Source organism: Bicyclus anynana, chromosome 20 (genome assembly GCF_947172395.1).
Source record: "Bicyclus anynana chromosome 20, ilBicAnyn1.1, whole genome shotgun sequence".
NCBI lineage: Eukaryota > Metazoa > Arthropoda > Insecta > Lepidoptera > Nymphalidae > Bicyclus > Bicyclus anynana.
In genome coordinates this window covers 13,359,769-13,383,176 of record NC_069102.1, presented here as the reverse complement: position 1 = coordinate 13,383,176, position 23,408 = coordinate 13,359,769, and the positions used below count along the sequence as shown (strand labels likewise).

Here is a 23,408-nt window from a genome sequence, read left to right as displayed (position 1 = left end):
AGTTTCCGGTTACTATACCATTGATGAGTTCCTTAATGATAGAGGTGTGCTTGGAAGCCGTTGGATCAGGTTCCACCTTCACACAGGAAGTAAAACTATAAGAAATTGTATTGTTGTTATCAATAATTGTTAATTATAATACTGTATTTTTTTTTTAAGAGTTTCTTGCCGGTTCTCGACAGTACCTGCCTTGCGAACCGATAGGAGAATATTTACAAATAGTCAACTGACGTTTGAAAAGTGCTTGTAAGTTACAAGTACTAGTATATATAATTTTTTGTTAATTAATTAAATAAAATAAAATACTCCGGAAATGTTTAACTTATATTTAACAAAAATATTTTACAATAATAATAATTAATTAATTTTATTACAATCACGCACATTTCACGAATTCTCAACCGTTTGCTGGTAATACTACACAAACTCACTTCACTCTTAGAGTCTACTTTCTGCGTCAAGTTACTTTGCTCTGAAGTTCTTTCCAAATAATCGCGCAGATAACAATAAGTATTGTTGTCTATTTCAATTTACTTAATAGAGATTAGGACAATCATATGTTTATGAAAAAGTGTACGTCGTAATGCGATAAATTACAGTAAGTCCAAAATGCGCTCCAAGATCAGATAATAATAATAATAATTTGCCTACAAATACATTATGCTCTCTTTCATCCCACTGCAACGAAATATATAAATACCGTTTTCTCTTTCATTGCAGTGGGACAAAAGAGAGAAAGTTAAATAGACTTTAGCCCGTATATTAGGGTTACTTTAATGCGCCAGCCATAATTTTTCAAACCGGAACTTTCAAGACAAAATTCCCACATAAGATGACGAGATGATGATACTTCGACTTGTAATCTTGATTATTGGGTATGCACTTGATTTACTGATTATTGGAACCAATTTCAGAGCGGTAAAGTAACTGGACGCTGCGTGTGTCGGCGGTCAGGGCGCGGGCGGCGGCGGCGGCTTCACGGGCGCCAGCGCGGCGTACAGCTTGCTGAGCGCCGAGTGCACCGTGCGCTCCAGACCCTCGTCCTCTGTGCACTTCACCTCCTGCACACAGGGAGTCATCATCGTTTTTTCTTTTATTCAAAACTAGTAGACGCCGCGTGGTTCCCGTTCCCGTAGGAATACGGGGATAATATATAGCCTATAGCCTTCCTCAATAAATGGGCCAACAAAAACACCGAAAGAATTTTTCAAATCGGACCAGTAGTTCCTGAGATTATCGCGTTCAAACAAACAAATTGACTTAAGCTCACCCGAGTGTATGAGAATTTATATTTTTAGGAAACTCAAAAAGCGGTTTACAAATAATAAGAAAACTAATGTCGAACGATTGTTATGATTTACAACATCTGTCAGGACAATTTAATTAACAAAGCAAACTAACCAAAACAAACCCTAGAACGGAAGAGATGACATATCAAAAATGTAACCAAAATAAGACCCTAGAATAGCAGAGAATGAACTTGAGTGGAGTCACGCACTTGTGAACGTTGTGTGTAGGGTTAAGGGGCCCCTTGACAGTTAACAAACACTCCCCTTTTCCACTCAAGTCACTCTCCCCGCCTATCCCAAGTAACCCATAAAGAATTACACAACAAGAAATGTGGACGGCTCGAACGCTACGAGGCCTTGTATACGACGGGCGCCTTGTAACGCAAGTCGTTCTCACCAACCGATCACTAGCCTCTCTCAAACTCCCCACTCTTTACGAAAATACACTACAATACACAGTGACTCGTACCATGGCCAAGAGGTCGATGTAGGCGCGCTTGCCGTCCACCTCCACGTGCAGCTTGTCGCCCTTGAACATCTTGGGCACCGAGTCCTCGCCGAACATCTGCAGCATCTCCACGCAGCCATGCTCGGCCACGTCACAACTACAATACACAGTGACTCGTACCATGGCCAAGAGGTCGATGTAGGCGCGCTTGCCGTCCACCTCCACGTGCAGCTTGTCGCCCTTGAACATCTTGGGCACCGAGTCCTCGCCGAACATCTGCAGCATCTCCACGCAGCCATGCTCGGCCACGTCACAACTACAATACACAGTGACTCGTACCATGGCCAAGAGGTCGATGTAGGCGCGCTTGCCGTCCACCTCCACGTGCAGCTTGTCGCCCTTGAACATCTTGGGCACCGAGTCCTCGCCGAACATCTGCAGCATCTCCACGCAGCCATGCTCGGCCACGTCACAACTACAATACACAGTGACTCGTACCATGGCCAAGAGGTCGATGTAGGCGCGCTTGCCGTCCACCTCCACGTGCAGCTTGTCGCCCTTGAACATCTTGGGCACCGAGTCCTCGCCGAACATCTGCAGCATCTCCACGCAGCCATGCTCGGCCACGTCACAACTACAATACACAGTGACTCGTACCATGGCCAAGAGGTCGATGTAGGCGCGCTTGCCGTCCACCTCCACGTGCAGCTTGTCGCCCTTGAACATCTTGGGCACCGAGTCCTCGCCGAACATCTGCAGCATCTCCACGCAGCCATGCTCGGCCACGTCACAACTACAATACACAGTGACTCGTACCATGGCCAAGAGGTCGATGTAGGCGCGCTTGCCGTCCACCTCCACGTGCAGCTTGTCGCCCTTGAACATCTTGGGCACCGAGTCCTCGCCGAACATCTCCTGCAGCATCTCCACGCAGCCATGCTCGGCCACGTCACAACTACAATACACAGTGACTCGTACCATGGCCAAGAGGTCGATGTAGGCGCGCTTGCCGTCCACCTCCACGTGCAGCTTGTCGCCCTTGAACATCTTGGGCACCGAGTCCTCGCCGAACATCTCCTGCAGCATCTCGATCACGCATTCCTGCGTCACATAATTACAGCAACAAAATATAAAAGGTCACTCAAAAAACAATTAAAACAAAATAAATCACATAATATGCGAATGTCAGACCTCTTTATTATTTAAATTTTAAGGTAAACCATTAATAAAAACAGTACCACTATTTCTCACCTTAAAGTGCATGCGGTCTAGTTTGGGCGCGAGCGGCAGGTGCGCGGGCGCGGGCAGGGACGAGGCGGCCAGCACCGCCGCCACCACGGCGTCCGCGTACATGTCCGACACGGGCGCCGCCTGCCACTGCATACAGACAAGACATATAAACATATCATACAACAGAGTCTTCGCATGCGCAGTATATTAGTAAGACGAAAGAGGAGTGGGAGGCGGGCATAATTTAAATCCTATTAGCACTCGAGCTTGTTTTCTCCCGCACGTCACACGCTTTTGCGTCATAATAAGTTTAGTTCTCAACTCCGACTGTAGTCTGTGGAACACCTCACAGACTGTACTCTGTGAAAGCCTCCTTAAACTGTACTCTGTTGAACACTCCTCCTCAGACTTTACTCTGTGGAACACCTCCCAGACTGTACTCTGTGAAAGCCTCCTTAGACTGTACTCTGTTGTACACTCCTCAGACTTTACTCTGTGGAACACCTCTCAGACTGTTCTCTGTGGAACACTCCTCAGACTGTACTCTGTGAAACACTCCGCCGACTGTACTCTGTGGGACACTCCTCTGACTGTACTCTGTGGAACACTCCTCCGACTGTAAACTGTGGAACACTCCTCAGACTGTAACCTGTGGAACACTCCTCAGACTATACTCTGTGGAACACTCCTCAGACTGTAACCTGTGGAACACTCCTCAGACTATACTCTGTGGAACACTCCTCCGACTGTACTCTGTGGAACACTCCTCCGACTGTACTTTGTGGAACACTCCTCCGACTGTACCCTGTGGAACACTCCTCAGACTGTAACCTGTGGAACACTCCTCAGAGTATACTCTGTGGAACACTCCTCAGACTGTAACTTGTGGAATACTCCTCAGATTGTACTCTATGGAACACTCCTCAGACTGTACTCTGTGGAACACTCGTTCGACGGTAATCTGTGGAGCACTCCTCAGACTGTACTCTGTGGAACACTCCTCCGACTGTACTCTATGGAACACTCCTCCGACTGTACTCTGTGGAACACTCCTCCGACTGTAATCTGTGGAACACTCCTCCGATGGTACTCTGTGAAACACTCCTCAGACTGTAACCTATGGAACACTCCTCAAACTGTAACCTGTGGAACACTCCTCAGACTGTACCCTGTGGAATACTCCTCAGACTGTAATCTGTGGAACACTCCTCAGACTGTACCCTGTGGAACACTCGTCCGACTGCACACTGTGGAACACCCCTCCGACTATACTCTGTGGAACATTCCTCAGACTGTACCCTGTGGAACACTGGTCCGACTGCACTATATGGAACACTACCAGTCGCTAAGGCCTCACACCTCGAGCGTGACGATCGGCAGGTCGAGGATGAGGTCGAGGCAGCCGTACAGCCGCCAGCGTTGCTCGGTGAGGAAGTCGACGGGGCCCGCCAGCCGCAGCACGGCGTGCCGCAGCAGCGCCGCCGACCCGCCGTACGACACCGACACGCGCTGCGACACCTCCGACTGAGACAACTCCGTATACTCTGTGGAATACAACATTCAATTTAAATATCACCTACGTTACAATACTCCAAGTACACAAACAATCTATGTTATGATACTCAGAACTATGATGCATTTATTATTATAGTTTATGATCAATACATCTTCATTTCGCTAATCACGTTAAAGCATAAAATATATTAAAGTTATCCTTATCTAAACAAAAGCTAAATCCAGAAGTATAAAAGCCTTTTTATTTCTGGAATCATAAATTGCTCGTCAAGCGTAAAAAATAAAGTAGTCCGGGTGATTGCGGAGACCTCGGAGGAAGGCCTAACCCTAAGTATATCAAATACAATTAGAAATGATTGTGAATTGACTAAAGTTTATGAAGTTCCAGAATTCAATGTGAAAGTTATTACAGAAATGCCAATAGGTCGTTAAATATCAGCCTGCAGATTATCTATTTTCTATTACAAATGTGACTCACTGTTAAGATCGGAGGGCGCTAAGATGTGATAGTTGAAGTTCCTCTTCACCAGGATCCCCTGAAGAGTCTTGCCGGGTTCTGGCGGCTCCATGGCTAGAGACCCCATCACCTTAGAAGCAACCACCATGATATCAGCTATTTTAGAGTTTCATATTCAAAGATGTATTAGTTTTGTACCGGATGTCTGTTGACCCACATGAGCCCTTTAAATTTTTTCATAGACACCTAACTATCAAAAAGAAGGAGTACAGGGCAATGGCAAATTAGACGCGGTTTATAGAAGCAGAAATTTATAAATTAATATATACGCCGTAAATGTAGTGTCCCACAGGAATTACTTCTATTGGTATACTAAAAATGGTAGGCGTACAAAGGCAAATTGGAAGCAGTCTATAGAAGCAGATATAAAGACTGCCAGTCTGTCCTGGAATTCCTGGTTCCTATTAAAGATAGCAGCACAGAACACCTAAAATAATAAACAACCCGCTGTAAAATTACTAGAGGCCTAACAAACTAAAAATATTCGAAACATGGCACGATGAAAAGAAGAAAGGAAAAGTGAGATAACATCAGACAGGCCAGCGCGAACTGCTCAGCGATTCCGTGCTGACCACGGAATAAAGAACAAGTTATGTTTAGTAGTGCAAATCGGAAATGCCGAATAGCCGGCAGAGGACTGGAGGATTATTCCCCCCCGACAAAAAGGGTCTTAAGAGATAGAGAGATGAGAAACAAGTGTAAATACATAAAAAGAAATGGCAGAGTATTACCTAAGGGTCTATAAGAGATGTATAGATGATAAATAGGTTGGAACACATAAGTGGAAGTAGCCGACTGGTACCTTGGCGGTCTTGTCTCCGCGGAAGGTGAGGCACAGCTGCTGCGTGTTGCGCGGCGTGTGGATGGCCAGCTTGCCGCGGTGTTCACGCTGTAGCGCCGCCTTGAGACGAGACATCTCGTTCTGTTCGCCGTGCACCAGTACCTGCAACACACGGGTGTTGTCTATCCCACTTCTGAATATTCTCTCAACTAACCTCGCAGGTTTTGTTTGTGTCACATAAGATACATTTGTGTCACATAGTTAAGAGAGAGTGGATCGTAGGCAGATTTGCTAAAGTGATAAGAATTTCTTTGGTTTATCCACAAATCACTTTTAAAGTCAACCTTTAAATATACATATATCCCATCGTATAGATTAACGTTTTCGCTATATTTCTTAGAATTACTATGAAAACACGTTTTAAAAATAATTTCATGACTAATTTTGTAATTTTCTTTAAAAAAGTAAGCCAAATTTTCTTAAACTCATCATCGATTTAGGCCAAGATAAAGAATTTTAAACATTTACTTAAGCCGTGAAAAGGTCAGACAGACAGACAGACTTACTTTCGCTTTTATAATATTAGTATGAACAGTAGTGGTTTTCATTGGATAGATTCACGAAATTAAATTAAATTCACCTGAAAACCAGCGCCACAGCTCGCTGTGGCATCGTGCTGAGGTGGATACCTTTTTTGTCCACGATCAGATTTTTGTATGTTCTGTTTGTTTATTTTATTTTATTACTTGTGTATAGACAAATAAAGATATTCTATTCTTTTCTAAATTATAAACCCGAAGCAAGAAAACGTGTATTTCACGTGAACTGACCACGTGCGGCGGCTTGAGGATGTTGATGAACTCGGAGGTCTGCTGGTAGTCGGTGTGCGCGGAGAACGAGATGTAGTCCACCGACATCTTCAGCGGCAGCTTCTGGCCCGACATCGAGGTGATCTCCTCCGGCTCAGACAGGATCGTCTTGGCTAGGGTGCCCTCCACGCAGTAACCTGCATGATAGATTACGCGATGTTTATAATGCAGGCGTGATAGCCCAGTATAACCTCTGCCTCCGATTCCGGAGGGTGTGGGTTCTAATCCAAAATCTGCACAGTTGATTCAGAGATTATCCCCAACAATACTGTAAACTTTACCTCTATATAATATTAATGTAGATTAATGCAGCTATATGTGACGCCTGCATTATCGTTATCAACCCATATTCGGCTCACTGCTGAGCTCGAGTCTCCTCTCAGAATGAGAGGGGTTAAGCCAATAGTCCACCACGCTGGCCCAATGCGGTTTGGCAGACTTCACACACGCAGAGAATTAAGAAAATTCTCTGGTATGCTGGTCTCCTCACGATGTTTTCCTTTACCGTTTGAGACACGTGATATATAATTTCTTAAAATGCACACAACTAGAAAGTTGGAGGTGCACGCCCCGGACCGAAATCCCTCCGGAGGCAGAGGTTATATCCACCGGGCTATCACGGCTCGTTTATTCCAGCCTTTACTTTTCGATACCTCCTCACAACACAAGGTACAATCAAACCACACTTATTTAATTCAGAAAACTCCCCATTCAGTATGAAATCACTATAAAACCAGATGAAATTTTGGTGAACTACCATTTTTTGCTACACCAACGTAAACCCCCGTAAAGTCTCCCGTGGACCCCTGGGATCTTGGACCCTTCCATGTTCTAAAACCTTACCAGCAATGATGACGCCGTTCTTTGGGTCCGTGCACCAAGACTCAAACAGCTCCCGCGACAGGCCCGACTGCATCATACCGGGGGACGCCATGATGACGCACGGCCCTATGTCATCGAAATGGTCGATACCCTGAAATGTTCGTCGCCACCATTATTATTCTTAATAAATAGCCCACTGCAAGTCTCTGTTCTTATATTAATCAAGGGATTAACCCGTCACGCTACTTCAATGAACGTTGGCGGGCTTAATGTGGTTTTTACCTATTATGAGCCTTAATTATAGGATATATAGTATATATATTATGAGCATTATAGGATATATAGTATATTTATATCCTATAATGAGCCTAATTGATTGATTAACTGAACAGAGATACTTGAATAATTGAGCTGAAGAGCTCGAATTTAGTTTTTAACAAATCCCTCGGGAACCATGGATTTTTCCGGGATAAAAAGTAGCCTATGTGTTAATCCAGACTATAATCTATCTCTACTTCATACTTCAGGTGATTCGGTTCAGTAGCCGAGGCGTGAAAGAGTAACAAACATTCATACCATCAAAATCATCAGGTTTTCGCAGATCTCGAAAGTAGCTTATGTGTTAATCTAGGGTAAACTCTATTTCCATTCCAAATTTTAGCAAAATCGGTGCAGTAGTAGCGGCGTTAAAGAGTAACAAACATCCAAACATCCATACAAACTTTCGCGTTTATAATATTAGTAGGATAGTAATATCCGAAATTGGTCTGAGTTTTTTATATCTATATTTTCAAAAATACTGATGAAGTGCGTAACCGCTCAATCGATCTATCAGATATTTTATCAGTCACATATTGTACCGGTGCCCATAGAAACAGACGGCGCGAAGTTAATCAAATCAAACCTTGAACTACGCTCAAGGTTACCGCTGAATTAAGAATGCTATATTCCGTTTTACGTATGTTGTTTGCCAAAATACTTCCGTATGGTATATATTATTTCTACATTTTTTTAAAGTTAAAATTAAAAATAAAAACAATCCAGAAAACTCAATACATTTTTTAAGTAAAAGTTTCGATTCTATCGGAGAAATTGGAACGTATTAATTATCAGTACGTGAATAACACTGACATATGGCATTATATGTTGTAATTTCATATTTTGAACTAAAGTAGTAGAAGTATTGAAGTAGAAAAAGTTTTTTTTAATAAAATAGATAAGATAGTTTGGCTAATGAAAGTAGAGACTGAAATGACCGGCTTTAAAATAAAATCAAAGGCGGTAGCTAAAACAATAGTGCAAATAATTAAATAAGTGTAACTCGTATAATTATTATTATACTGTATAATTTAATGTGTGGTATTGCTTGATTATTAAATAAATAAATAACTCAAGTTTGATAATTGCAATTTAATTTCTTTATCAATATGTAGCAATGTTTTCACACATAAACGTTTTTTTAATAAAGATTAGTAGATATTTTTTTGGAATTAAACTCTATTATAATTATTTTGTACTGGTACATAGAACATCAAGTCTTTATAAATTAGTTCTGTCTAATGAAATATAATAAGAACGTACCTACAATATGAAAAATTAAGGAAACAATTTATATCGGCCGATCGAATCTTTGAATGTTTTAATCCTTTTGTAATCAACAAATTGATTCATTTCAGACAGAAACAATTATACCCATTATCAAACACCTTATCAATATAATTTTTGACTCTTCCATAGTCATTTAATCACAGTTTTAAATTTGCAGTGTCAATGACAAGGTTTAGTGATAACAAAATATTTTTAAGGTTAAGGTTATAATAGTGATCGAAAAGTAAGTAAGTAATACAGATATTAAACAATTTGACTATATAATTTGAGATATTAAACAGTGAATAAGTAAATTAACATTTTTAACATAAAGATTTAAAAACGTATTTCAGTTATTTTGATTTTAACACAAAATTACTAAATCGATTTTCATAAAAATGAAATGGGTTCAATCTGGAAGTATAGTCTTTTAAACATTTTTGAAGTCGGTTAATAAATACCAAAGTAACTCTGTCAGTTTATCTTACCATTTTACGCCTAAATTACTGAACTAATTTTTATGAATTTTGGAACAGATGTAATGTTATTGAAGAATAAGATAGGCTATATATTGTCCTAAATATGGATATGGAGAACGTAATGAGAGAGGTGAGCGTCTAATAAACTACGCTCACGAATACAAACTATCTATAATGAACACATTTTTCACGAAGAAAGGAAACCGTAAATGGACATGGATATCACCAGACCAAAAAACCAAGAATGAAATTGACTTCATAATGATAAATAGTTGGAAACTAATAACGAACGTAGAAGTACTGAACAATATACAGTTTCCTTCTGATCATAGACCAGTGCGAGCTACACTACTTTTAAATCACGTAGGGAAGAGTAGAAGAAACTACGTAACAGCACTAAATATTCCAAAAACAGAAGTCGAAATCAAAACTTACATCGAAAATTTACAAAAAAATATGGTAGACAAAGAAATAGAGACAGACACAAGCAACATCCAATCATATTATAACCTTCTGGAAAAGGGTATAACGGACAGCTTGAAGTCAATAAAAAGAACCCAAGTAGAACGACAGAATATATTTAGTAAACAGACAGACCAATTAATTAAAAGACGCACGGAACTAATACGCACAAAGAATAAAACAAAAGAAATGAAAAATGAACTTAGCAGAATTTACAAACAAGCCAATAAATCAATTAAGAGGGATTACAGAAATCACAGGAAAGAAATCATAACGAGGAATATCAAAAAGTTCAGAAGTACCAAAAGAGCAAATAAAGAATTAACAACACATAAAACTTGGATACAAAAACTAGAACAAAACTCAATGGAAACAAAATCAAGAAACGACATAATAAACCTTGCAACAGACTTTTACAATAATTTATACCAGAAAAGAAATGACTGTGAAATTGTAATACAAACAACAAGCGGAGAAGAAATTGATACAAATCATGTTAAGCCAATTGAAGGTTTGGAGATCTGTAAACACATTAAGAGGTTAAAAGCCGAGAAGAGCCCTGGCTCAGATGGACTATGCAATGAAGTTCTTAAAATTGGAGCACCTATTTTGATACACCATCTGTTACGTTTATTTAATATGGTACTGGACACAGAAACAGTACCAGAACAATGGTGTACATCAGACATAATTCTGCTTTACAAAAAAGGAAACCCTCTAAACATAGGGAATTATAGACCCATAAGCCTACTAGCCAGCACTTACAAACTATTTTCTTCGATACTCCTGGAAAGGTTAACACATGATATTGATTGCCTACAACCAAAAGAACAAGCAGGCTTCAGGTCGGGATTTAGTACAGTGGACCATATACAGACGATAGAACAAATTATAGAAAAGTACCGAGAGTTCAACAGACCTCTGTATCTGGCCTTCATTGATTACAGTAAGGCCTTCGACAGCATCAGCCATTGTTCGATATGGAATGCCTTACGATGCTCAAATGTAAATCAAAAATATATTAACATCTTAAAATATATATATACAAACAGTACAAGTAAGGTCAAACTGGAAAAAAGAGGAGAAAAGATAAAAATAGAAAGAGGAGTTAGACAGGGAGACCCCTTGTCACCGAAGCTTTTCATCGCTGTACTCGAAAATATATTCAAGAAGCTAGACTGGTCAAACAAGGGGGTGTTAATAAACGGGTGCTATCTAAATCATTTACGGTTCGCAGACGACATAGTCATAATAGCTGAAACCTCTAAAGACCTAGAAGAAATGATGAGATCACTTGATGATGAAAGTTCCAAAATTGGCTTGGAAATGAATGTAAGCAAAACAAAGATAATGACTAATAGCCATAAAAGGCACATTGAAATAAAAGGAAATAACATGGAATATGTAAACGAGTACCTATATCTGGGGAAACAGCTATCATTTAACAAGTTCAATAACGAAGATGAAATAACAAGAAGAATCAACATAACTTGGAAAAAATTTTGGTCACAGAAAGAAGTCCTTAAAGGAAATTACGACATGCATTTGAAAAAAGTAGTTTTCGATTCGTGTCTTTTACCATGCTTACTATACGGTTGCCAGACCTGGATATTTACAAACAAAACAAAACAACAAATTAAATGTACTCAGAGAGCAATGGAAAGAAGCATGTTGAAGATTAGGAAAATTCATAAAGTGAAGAATGTGACCATCAGACAAAAAACTAAAGTGACCGATGCTCTTAGCCATGCACTCACACTTAAATGGAAATGGGCCGGCCACATCTCAAGATATGTAGACAAAAGATGGCCTATTGAAGCAACACGATGGAAAGGTCCATTAGGAAAAAGATATGTAGGAAGACCAATCCGACGGTGGGCTGATGATATCATTCAGATAGCCGGAAACGAATGGATGAAATCTGGCAAAGACAGGGAGTTGTGGAAGAAGATGGAGGAGGCCTTTACCCTTTCAGGGGTCCATATTTAATAAGAACTTACTAACTAATATTACTAACATAATTTAAGAAAACTTGCTAACAGACTACTAACAACTTTTGAAATGTAATTTAGATATGTAAATTTAGATATGTAAATTTAGATATGGAATAAACGGCTTATTTATTTATTTATTATTTATTATTTATTTATATATTGTCGCATATTTCACACCTAAAGGGAAGGGTAGTGTAATTCAAGATTTTTCAAAATGTTGCCCTTAAAGGGTTAAAGTTTTTTTTAATATAAATCGTTCATGTTTTGAGTAATATTTTTGTAAAATGATTAGTGGTTTATTTATTATATGTATATAAAACATGCGGAAATGTAAATAGAAGGGGGTGAAATAGGGGTTGAAGGTCTACATTGATTTTCACGCGGCCGTAATGGCGGACGTCCGCTAAACGTGTAATAAAGTCAACACATTAAAAAAACTCGATGTTTTATATGTCCGTATAAATCTAAATAATTTAACATCACTATTTAGCCTATTCTGCTGTGAGTTGTGACTTTATATAACACACAAAGACGTTTGTTATATCAACATACTACCACATCCAAAGGCAATCCGACTTCCAGGAATAGATAAATCTAACCAATAACCTATTTAAAAAAATACATTGCTTCCACAGATAACATAGTCATGATGCCAAACTGGCTCAAGAAGCGCCTAATCCAATGGCTAGAAGACAACCGGGAGTTTGTAGTGTGCGCGTTCTGTCTGCCGGCGAGTTTCCTGTTCACAGTATTTCTGCATTTGAAGGCGTTTGTGCGGGGCCTGAGCAGCGAGCCGCGACGACACGAACAAGCGGTGAAGGAGATACAGGGGAAGGTAAACAACAAGACTTGACAATAACTAGACAAATAGACATGGTTGTGGTGTTTGCGGAACTTAATAGACATGATCCTGGAGGACAACTGCGGAAAGGACTGTCAATTGCAGGAAGTTCTTCGTTATTATATTTCTGCAATAGGGATGAAAACAGTTTTTTAAATTGTATATAAATTAAAAGTATGCTAATAGTAAAGCAATTTTCTAAAAGTAACAGGATATCTGCGATCATTACTTTCGGAGTTACAGGGATTTAAAGAGTCAGATTTGCGGCGCTGCCGCGGATCCCTGAAAAACGCTCTATACAAAATGGCACGAACTAGTGACGTCGTTGGCTCGCTGATTTGTATGGGCGTTCAAACAAAATCACTAATATCTTTGTTATTTGTGCGTTTATGTTTATAGTTCATTTATTGAAAATAGTCACATTTAATGTAAGGAAGCTAAAATTGTAAATTTTTATCTAATTACGATAAAAATATTTGATAGATTTTGAAATTCCAAGCGGTGCGAGAGTTACATGCAATGGTATGGTGATAGACCTTGGTAAGGAGCTAAGTACAAAACAGATCCGACAGACGTTGTACTGTCTTGGTTGAAACAGTTCATAGTTTGCGTATACATAAACAAACTGATAGTTTTGACCGCCAAGCTAATTTCTGCCACCAAGCACTGTTGCTGTATACTGGTCGTAAAGTTATGGTTGCCAATCAGTTTTCATCTTATTTTGTGGAGTAAAAATAAACAAACACATTTAGTCCACTTCTAAATCGTCTGCATCATAATATACCAAGTGATTTGTCTGGTTTTGAAAAAAAATATCTATATAGACTGTTTTTTTAAATTCTAGATTACACTTTACTCTTGTTTCGAATAAAGCAAGAAGAAAGAAAAGAATAACACTTATTCCCGGCGTCCAATTTTAATGAAGCACAAACATAATATTGTTCTTAACATAGCCTATAGCTATCTGTATAAAAATATGTTTAATAATATCCAAAATTAGCGTTAACTATGACTATGAAGACACTTAACAATGATCAAGTATATCATTTATTAAAGGTCCAGCAATGGAACAAGCTTCCTCCAAAAGATCGTCGTCTCCTATGCACGTCGCGACCCAACTGGCTCTCTCTCAGCATCACGTTCTTTGAGAAGCATCTACACCATCAAGTGGCCATACCACTGTACGATATCCTGGAGCTGGACGAGACAGCCATGACGGTCAGGGTGGAACCCATGGTCACTATTGGAGATATAACCGAGTATCTGATACCTAAGGGTTACTCCTTGGCTGTTACTATTGAACTTGTTGACGCTACTTTGGGAGGTACGTATTAAGTACTAATCATCTTATTTATCACATTTGTCGAACACTTTGGAGACCATATCAAGCTTATGGATCTAAAATTTTAAATTTTTAAAATAACTATGGAGATTTTATTTAATGTTTTATTTTAGTGTCCATGAAAAGCTTATTATCCTGCGTTATTGTTTAGTCACATAATTTATGGATCTATTATCACAGGGATGCACATAATTATAACTTTATTTTTTTCATATAAAGTTAAATATCCAATGAAAGTCACAGACGCTCAACGGTTTCATCCAGATTTATGGGATCCGTGTCATTATCGGAAGAGAAAAAAAAGTGCTTACTAGTATGTTCTGTTTCAGACTATAATTTATCTGTGCCAAATTGCATATTTTGTATCATATGATTACGTCTAAATTCAGACAAGTAAGGTATACAGAATCGTATTTTATTTCAATCACTGAAATTTCCTTTTTCAGGATTGGCATTTGGCACTGGTATGTCGACACACTCGCACAAAGCCGGCCTCTACCACGAAACCATAACGAGCTACGAAGTAGTCCTGGGCGACGGCTCCCTGGTCACCGCCACAGCGAACAACGAATACTCTGACCTCTATAAAGCTTTACCGTGGTGCCACGGCAGCTTAGGTTTCCTAGTAGCTTTGACCTTGAAAATAGTCAAAATAAAACCGTACATAAAAATCAAGTACATTCCAGTTGAAGGTCAGACGAATTACTGCAACATGCTAAGAGATATATCAGGGGCTAACCAAGCCAACCCATCTTACCACCCAGACTACATAGAAGGGACCATATTTAGTAAAGACAAAGCTGTAATCATGACCGGGGACTATTCAGACTATGACAGAAAAATAACCGTCAATCACTGTGCGAGATGGTACAAGCCCTGGTTCTATAAACACGTCGAATCGTTCCTCGAAAAAGGAGAAAGCGTTGAACTGATACCTTTGAGAGACTATTTGTTGAGGCACAACAGACCAATCTTTTGGGTCGTGGAAGATATGATCTCATTTGGAAACGATCCAATATTCAGAACTTTATTTGGATGGCTGCTACCCCCAAAGCCGGCGTTTCTAAAATTCACCACAACCCCAGGCGTCAGAGCCTATACTTTCACTAAGCAAGTATTCCAAGACATTGTCCTCCCTATCCAGGAATTAGAAAAACAGATTGAAGTAGCCAGCCAATTGTTTGACAAATTCCCATTACTCGTGTATCCGTGTAAAATTATTGACCACGGTCCAATGTCGGGGCAGTTACGTCGACCGAAAGGCAAATACATAGTCCCTAAAACAAATTACACGATGTACAACGATTTGGGGGTTTACGGCGTTCCCGGAAAGGTGAAAGCTAAGAAGCCCTACAACCCAGTTTATGCGATGAGGAAAATGGAGGAATTCACGAGAGACGTCGGCGGTTATTCGTTCCTGTACGCGGATATCTTCATGACTAAAAAAGAGTTCGAAGAAATGTTCGACTTGACACTTTACGAGATAGTTAGGAAGAAATACAAAGCAGAGGGAGCGTTTCCACATTTGTACGATAAAGTTAAACCAGAAATAGATGTATTCGCGATCGGTGAAGAGTATGCTATATCAGAATAGTTAAATATTCTTATTTAATAAAGTCGCACTCTACAGTATATTTATTTTAAAACCTCTTTTAAATCATGAAGAGTTGCAATAGGAAGCAATGGTCAATCTAATGCAATGGTCATCGCTCATTATTCACATTCAGAGGATTGTACAGAGTTCTATATATACTAATATTAGAAAGAGGAAAGATTTGATTGTTTGTTTGTATGTTTTGAATTGGCTCTGCAACTACTGAACTGATTTGAAAAGTCCTTACATTGTAGGGAAGCTACACACTATCCCCGAGTTCTATAAACTATATTTTATCCCTGTATTCCTACGGGAACTAAATACGAAGTTGTGTTGTCATCAGATCTAAAGAATTGCACCTTTAAGGTCAACCAATTAACAAGGTAAATTTTAATTGCTACAATTTGATTATATCAACAAAAGTCTGCCAAGGCAATCTAAATGAAGAATATCGAGACTAGAAAACTTTTTCTTAAGAAACCGATGATCTTAAATAGTATAAATTTTTAAAACATCAAAAATATTCCTGTTAACCTCAAATTTGTCCGAAAAACTGTTTCACGAGTGAGTACAACAATAGTTTATAACGAACCTCGGAAGCATACCAACCTTTAAGTTGGAGATGTGTCGGAACACGAAGGGGTTGTTGACAGCGATCTGCCGCCGGATGCGGTCGTTCATGGCGTTGACGTACGTCTGGTACACCGCCATGCACTTCTTGGCCAGCGACGACGCGTAGTAGATGGGGATGTCTTGCAGCTCGGGGTGGAACGACCAGAACTCGTCTGCAGCAGAATCAACTTACTGTGAGGCCCGATGACGAATAAATTAATTGAAAATGTGTATTTTCACTAATAAGATACGACTTACAATTCGTTTATGCTTAGACGTGAAAATTGAACGCAAAAGATGTAAATAATATTCGTATAGTCTCATCCTATAGACATGAGTAACGATTCGTGTATTCTCAGCTAGTAAATATAAGTAACTATTTGTGTATTCTCGCCTAGTAGATATAAGTAACGATTCGTGTATTCTTACCTAGTAAATAAGTAACAATTTGTGTATTCTCATCTAGTAGATATAAGTAACTATTTGTGTATTCTCACCTAGTAGATATAAGTAGCGATTCGTGTATTCTCACCTAGTAGGTATAAGTAACGATTCGTGTATTCTCACCTAGTAAATAAGTAACAATTTGTGTATTCTCATCTAGTAGATATAAGTAACTATTTGTGTATTCTCACCTAGTAGATATGAGCAGCGATTCGTGTATTCTCACCAAGTAGATATAAGTAACGATTCGTGTATTCTCACCTATTAGATATAAGTAGCAATTTGTGTATTCTCACCTAGTAGATATAAGTAACGATTTGTGTATACTAATGTATGTAAATGCCATATGTGGACTCTTACCCAATATGAGTAGCAGTTCCTGCGCTCGACCCAACGCGAACACGGGGATGAGGCAGCGGCCGCCGCGCTGCACGATGTCGCTCACGAGACCGGTGAACCGGCTCTCGCGCTCCTCGCTACTCGTGTATGTGAGTGCCATATGTGGACTCTTACCCAATATGAGTAGCAGTTCCTGCGCTCGACCCAACGCGAACACGGGGATGAGGCAGCGGCCGCCGCGCTGCACGATGTCGCTCACGAGACCGGTGAACCGGCTCTCGCGCTCCTCGCTACTTGTGTATGTGAGTGCCATATGTGGACTCTTACCCAATATGAGTAGCAGTTCCTGCGCTCGACCCAACGCGAACACGGGGATGAGGCAGCGGCCGCCGCGCTGCACGATGTCGCTCACGAGACCGGTGAACCGGCTCTCGCGCTCCTCGCTACTTGTGTATGTGAGTGCCATATGTGGACTCTTACCCAATATGAGTAGCAGTTCCTGCGCTCGACCCAACGCGAACACGGGGATGAGGCAGCGGCCGCCGCGCTGCACGATGTCGCTCACGAGACCGGTGAACCGGCTCTCGCGCTCCTCGCTACTCGTGTATGTGAGTGCCATATGTGGACTCTTACCCAATATGAGTAGCAGTTCCTGCGCTCGACCCAACGCGAACACGGGGATGAGGCAGCGGCCGCCGCGCTGCACGATGTCGCTCACGAGACCGGTGAACCGGCTCTCGCGCTCCTCGCTACTCGTGTATGTGAGTGCCATATGTGGACTCTTACCCAATATGAGTAGCAGTTCCTGCGCTCGACCCAACGCGAACACGGGGATGAGGCAGCGGCCGCCGCGCTGCACGATGTCGCTCACGAGACCGGTGAACCGGCTCTCGCGCTCCTCGCGCTTCTCATGTATGTGAGTGCCATATGTGGACTCCTGTGAAACAACTTATTGTTAAACTCTCGACTATTTATAAGGTTTCTTGGCTTAAAAATGGAAAAAGATCGCGTGTGATCCTAAACTCCACTCAGAATTTGCTACACTTGTATTTTTGTGAATAACCTTTTAATTCAAATGAAAAATCGAGCGTCATGAATATGAAATGAAACTATATGGTTTAGCAGTAACTATGTACGTAAGGTTATAGTAAACTCATCTCTCATTCCTACAAGACCTGTGCCAATTTAAAATATTTTAAAGAAAATCTTACTAATTAACTATAAATTACCTATAATTTATGAGAGGATGTAGCATACTAACTATGCAAAATAGATCGTCATAACATGCGAGCATTGTATAAGGAATAAAACGACAAAAATGCAGGGCTGATCATTATGACGTTTTAGTAAAAAATAATCGTTACATAGAATACTTACAGTAATGAGCACATCTGGGTGGACGGTGGGTATCTCTGCTGCCATCAAGTGACGATCTTCTTGTCTTGAAAAATCTCCCGTGTACAGTATCTACAATAAATAAATACTTTTTAATATTGATTACATCGAAGTAACGATTAGTGTATTCTCATCCAGTAGACATAAGAAATGATTCGTGTATTCTCACCTAGTAGATATGAGTTAGTGAGAAGACTATTCAAAGTATTACAATTTGTCTATTTTCAGCCTTTAGATATAAGTAACGATTCGTTTATTTCGGAATTTGGCTAGGCCGAGAGAACAACACAAGCCGACAAGGGAAAGCGTTAGTTAACTAGAAAGAAAGATTTTATTTGGCAAAACACAAAAAAGGAAATCATGACACATAAATACAAATAGAAAAATATTAAATATTACTATCTACATAAACTATCATGGACATCCTTAACCCTACTAATCTGTCACAAGTCCTGTGATCTGCTCGGCGACTTTTGTCTGCCACACGATGGACTCGGCACCATTCCATGAGTGATTCCATGGAATTAGGGATGATCGATATTCATCGATATCGTCGAAACATCGATGTTACCAGAATAAAATAGCGAAACGTCAATTATTTTTTTGGGCGCGGTCTAGGTCTAGGTCGGTCTAGTGCAGTAGGTGTACTAGCTTCTAAATACTAAATATTGCATAGTCATTAGCAGATGACTACTTTTTTTTACAAAGTGTCCCTAAATATTCTGGGAATATTGATTTTTTCTTATTATTTTTGTGATTTCTGGGTGTCTCAGTAAGAGTACATTTATTTTTCATAAATATAATACACAGTTTTATTTGTTTCTAAAAACATCGATGTTTTAGAAATATCGATGTCTTTCGATCGATATTTATCGTACATCGACACTTTTGATTCGATGTTAACATCGATGTCTTCCCAATATCGATCATCCCTACATGGAATGACAAGATTACCCTCTCAATAACAATTCGTTAACTGTAACTATTATGAAAAGCAAGAGTAACCTTGACGCCGGCGATCTCGATCATGAACATGGCGGCGCCGAGCACGTGGCCGGCGTTGTACGCCCAGAAGCGCACGCCGCGCACGTCCTTCTCCTCGTGGAAGTTGATCGTCTCGATGCGGTCCATCGAGTTCTCCAGGTCTGACTCCGTGTACAGCATCTGTTCTGTTGATATGTTGCTGTCGACAAACACTTATTATAATACCATTGCCGCATTGCCTGCCTCATTGGTCTCGTGGTAAATTGGTTCAGCTCTGTACAATCCAGGGATTAATTATGGTATTGTTCTCATAATAGCAACCTGGAGTATAGGCATAACCGACAGTCCTCTGTGCAGAGCATGCATGGAGGAAAAGGAAACCTCGGTATATGTTATGCTTAGATGCAGATTTGTATCTGAAAAACGCAAACATTGGATCCCCAGAAACACTCCATGAGGCGTTCAGCGACCTGCTAAGCTTCTGGAGCAAGCTCGGTTGGTTGGAGTGACTCCAGTGGGGACCAGCACCAAATGGACCTACATACAACGGCCGACCCCTAGTAGCCAAGTGCGGAAAAGGACCAGGAAAGAAGAAGAAGAAGAACGAGTTGGGAAGTTAGCGGTGTTAGTACACCCCCGTAACTTGGAGAGCATATAAAATCAGCCCTGTAACTGATTTCTCACTGATTGTGTCAGTCTGCCGTCCCATCGGACTATGAAAGTGAGAGAAGAGAGAGTGCACCTGAGCTTGGATACACACTTGTGCACTATAATCTCCTGAGATTGGCCGCCGTAGTTGAAAAATTCGGTCGGGAGAATATAATAATATTATGAATATATACACTTGTTTGAAACTTTTAGCTTCCTGCAAGAATCAAAAAATTAGTACAAATCAGGGAAGGTAGAGATTTCACCCTGTTTTTGACTTTTTAAGATTCTAGAAAACAATCCTGACTATTTTTTTTTATTATGTTATACTATAAAACGCCCTCGACTTCATCCGCGTGAGATTCAGTTTCTAACAATCTCGAGGGAACCATAGATTTTCTGGGATAAAATACAGCCTTTGTGTAAATCCAGTGTGTAATCTGTCCCCTTTTCAAATTTCAGCCAAATCAATTCAGTGGTTTATCATACACCTATACAATTAGACAATTTTGAAAGCTGATTGAAATTATAATATTCAGTTATCCAATCAAATTAAATAACTATACATATATATCAGTTATGTTCTGTTCATAATTTGAGATCATATGCTAAATATTTACCTGACTTTAATATAATCTGAAACAAGCCATCGATAAATAGCTTTAGTAGCGTGCGTCATAAACGCCCGGCCCTTGAATGACGTCTTTGTCAGGAACCACGGCAAGGCGCCGCTGTGGTCTAGGTGAAAACTGAAACAAAGACATTTTTTACATAAAAAAAACTTCTACTAACTACTAACTACTAACTAGTTAACTTTATTGCACAAAAAAAAACAAGTACAACGAAAATAATTAAAACATAGTAGGTATACAAAGCATGTTATAAAATTAAAATAGATGTTGTGAAATGGACGCAGAGGGGACAAAAAATAGTTTTATATAGTGTAACAACAAATAACTTGAAACATTAAAAAAAAAATTATGTACCACTATGTACCAATCTCTATACACTTTTAGTAAAAAACATAGATTAAGATGCATTGCAACAGATGCAACTATTACAAACAAGTTATGTACCAATGTTTAGGTACTCTATTTTATATCTATTCTTGATGAGATTAGACCAAATTATTTAATTTATTCAAAGAAATACAAGAATAATGAAAAAAGTCTTACTGTGATATTAAAAGTAAGTCAACTTCATCTGCCTCTATTAAATCCACAAAAGGCAATGCATCCATTCCAGAAAGCCCAGGGTGAATACCACAATCCAACTGAAATTAAAAAGACTATTATCAAAAAAAATTGCATGATTATGTTTCATATTAATTAATTTTAATTTGAACTTAACAAAATGTTTGGAGCATATCTATAATCTATTTAAACTTCTAACCGATTTTAAAAATGGATTTTGATGATTGATTGGCAAACTTTATACCATGATTTTATGCCCTTGGGGGTAAATTTTGGGAAATTCTTTATAGATGATTTATTTTTTATTATATGTAACTTTAATACCTCGTACATCCCGTGCCCGCTATGAACGCGAGCCCCGCGAGTGGCGAGACAAACTATGAGCACACTGTTTACACACTCGTGCTGTACTTCGCCTCGCGGCTCATCTTGCCACTCGACCGAGTGTGTAATGAAGTAGAACTGTTTATCCTCTATAGCCTTCACTACTCTACTATCCAATACAAAAATATTATTTCAATTCATCTAGTGATTTCTAAGATTAGCACATTCAAAGAAACAGACTTTGCAAGTTTATAATAAAATAATAAATAATTTTTTTCCTTGATGAAAAATATTGAAATGAGACATATTAACCAATTGTGAAGTGTATTGTTGTAATTGGAAGGTAAAGTATGAAGCAGTCTTCTTGTCTGAGTGTCCTGCCACAGACCACTTATATACTCAGAGGCACAATTACCCACCCACTTGAATATGATGCGTATATATTAAAGTAGGCAGATAATTGTGCCTCTGAGTATGTTTAAAGACTAATGAATAGGCTTTTTTCCAGTAAAGTGTGCTTCAACTTAGATGTTAGCATAGTTTTCTTTCAGGCAAATATACTTTCTCTAATGTATTATATTCATACTAACCATTATTTTCTTCCCTTTGAACTCTAACATGATGCAGGACCTTCCTACTTCTTGCCCCGCCCCTCTGCAAACAGATGTATTATAGTTTTACAAATTTTATATATTGTAATAGCTGATGCCCCACAGTTCCACCCTCATAGTTCCTGTTCCTGTGAGCATATGGGCTGAAAATATACTCTATGAAACTTACAAATACCATGGCTTTTTAGTGATAAAAAGATTAAGAGATTACCCCCTGTAATACCACAGACTTTACCATTTTATAATATTAAGTATAAATTTGAGTACTTCATAATATCAAGTCTCTAAATTTATTTTTATTGTTTCCAGTATAACTTGTGTACCTAACCTACAAACAACTTATTTACTTAATTTTTAATTTTAATAATTTGAAAAATTTAGGAGCCAAAGAAAAGAGAAATCAGAAGATATCAGAAGACCTCAGACCACTATCTTCTCTCTTTAAACGTTAGCAGAATTTTCTATTGATAAGCTTAATTTTAATTCAAAGGTGTTTTATACAGTCAGTGTTTAATAAAACTACAATTTACATTCTAATCTTCTATATTAATAGAAAATCATACAGATACGGCCATTATTGTTAAATTAATCTAACTTAAAGTACAATATTTGTTGAATTTCATAATAATAAAAATGTTATTTACAAAGGTCTAATTGTAAGTTGATCACTTTCTTCCAGAGGTGTGGGGTCAGTCCCCTTCCGTGGATTAGTAGTCATAGTTATTAATTCCTCTTTTTAAATAATCACATTTATATCTATATTTAGTTGTATTTAATAAATAAAATTGAATTTAAGTTTAATTTTGAATTGCAAAACAACACGCTCACGCTTCCCTTCCCGGCTTTTGTCATGTGTCAATCACTGTCAACTGTCAGTTCAATGTCAATGTCAATTGCTTACTTACGTCAATGGTCACATTACAGGCTAAAAATGTTCCTGTTTTGGGTTCCTCTAAGGTTATTGCCACAGATGACAAATAAAGTTACTGCCTCCAGCCTGCCTCCACAACATACGTGGCCACAGGTTAAAAGTGACGTTCACGGCACGTCAAATGATAAGTAACGTTGACATACGTAGTGTGCAATTG

The 23,408-nt window shown here is 39.2% G+C and overlaps 2 protein-coding genes across 3 annotated transcripts; one reads left to right on the top strand and one right to left on the bottom strand.

The window, feature by feature from the left end:
* Positions 1–311: 311 nt before the first annotated feature.
* On the bottom strand, positions 312–23,191 carry LOC112044845 (cleavage and polyadenylation specificity factor 73). Its single transcript, XM_052887972.1, has 16 exons — positions 22,965–23,191; positions 22,300–22,363; positions 21,368–21,465; positions 20,813–20,941; positions 19,566–19,743; positions 18,543–18,632; positions 17,187–18,102; positions 16,380–16,555; positions 7,493–7,622; positions 6,611–6,786; positions 5,802–5,942; positions 4,961–5,069; positions 4,327–4,511; positions 2,989–3,114; positions 1,759–2,838; positions 312–1,061 (listed from the first exon to the last, which is right to left on the bottom strand). Exons 1-16 carry the CDS (start codon positions 23,036–23,038, stop codon positions 951–953), a joined length of 3,783 nt encoding a protein of 1,260 aa, XP_052743932.1. The 5' UTR covers positions 23,039–23,191; the 3' UTR covers positions 312–950.
* Positions 8,929–15,822, top strand: LOC112044846 (delta(24)-sterol reductase-like). Of its 2 annotated transcripts, none has more exons than XM_024080823.2 (4): positions 8,929–9,302; positions 12,629–12,828; positions 13,891–14,158; positions 14,623–15,822. In XM_024080823.2, the coding sequence occupies exons 2-4, from the start codon at positions 12,640–12,642 to the stop codon at positions 15,768–15,770; spliced, it is 1,605 nt and encodes a 534-aa protein (XP_023936591.2). In that variant the 5' UTR covers positions 8,929–9,302; positions 12,629–12,639; the 3' UTR covers positions 15,771–15,822. The 2 variants fall into 2 exon arrangements, with proteins under 2 accessions (XP_023936591.2, XP_052743629.1); XM_052887669.1 differs by having other exon boundaries at positions 8,929–9,306.
* Positions 23,192–23,408: the final 217 nt, after the last annotated feature.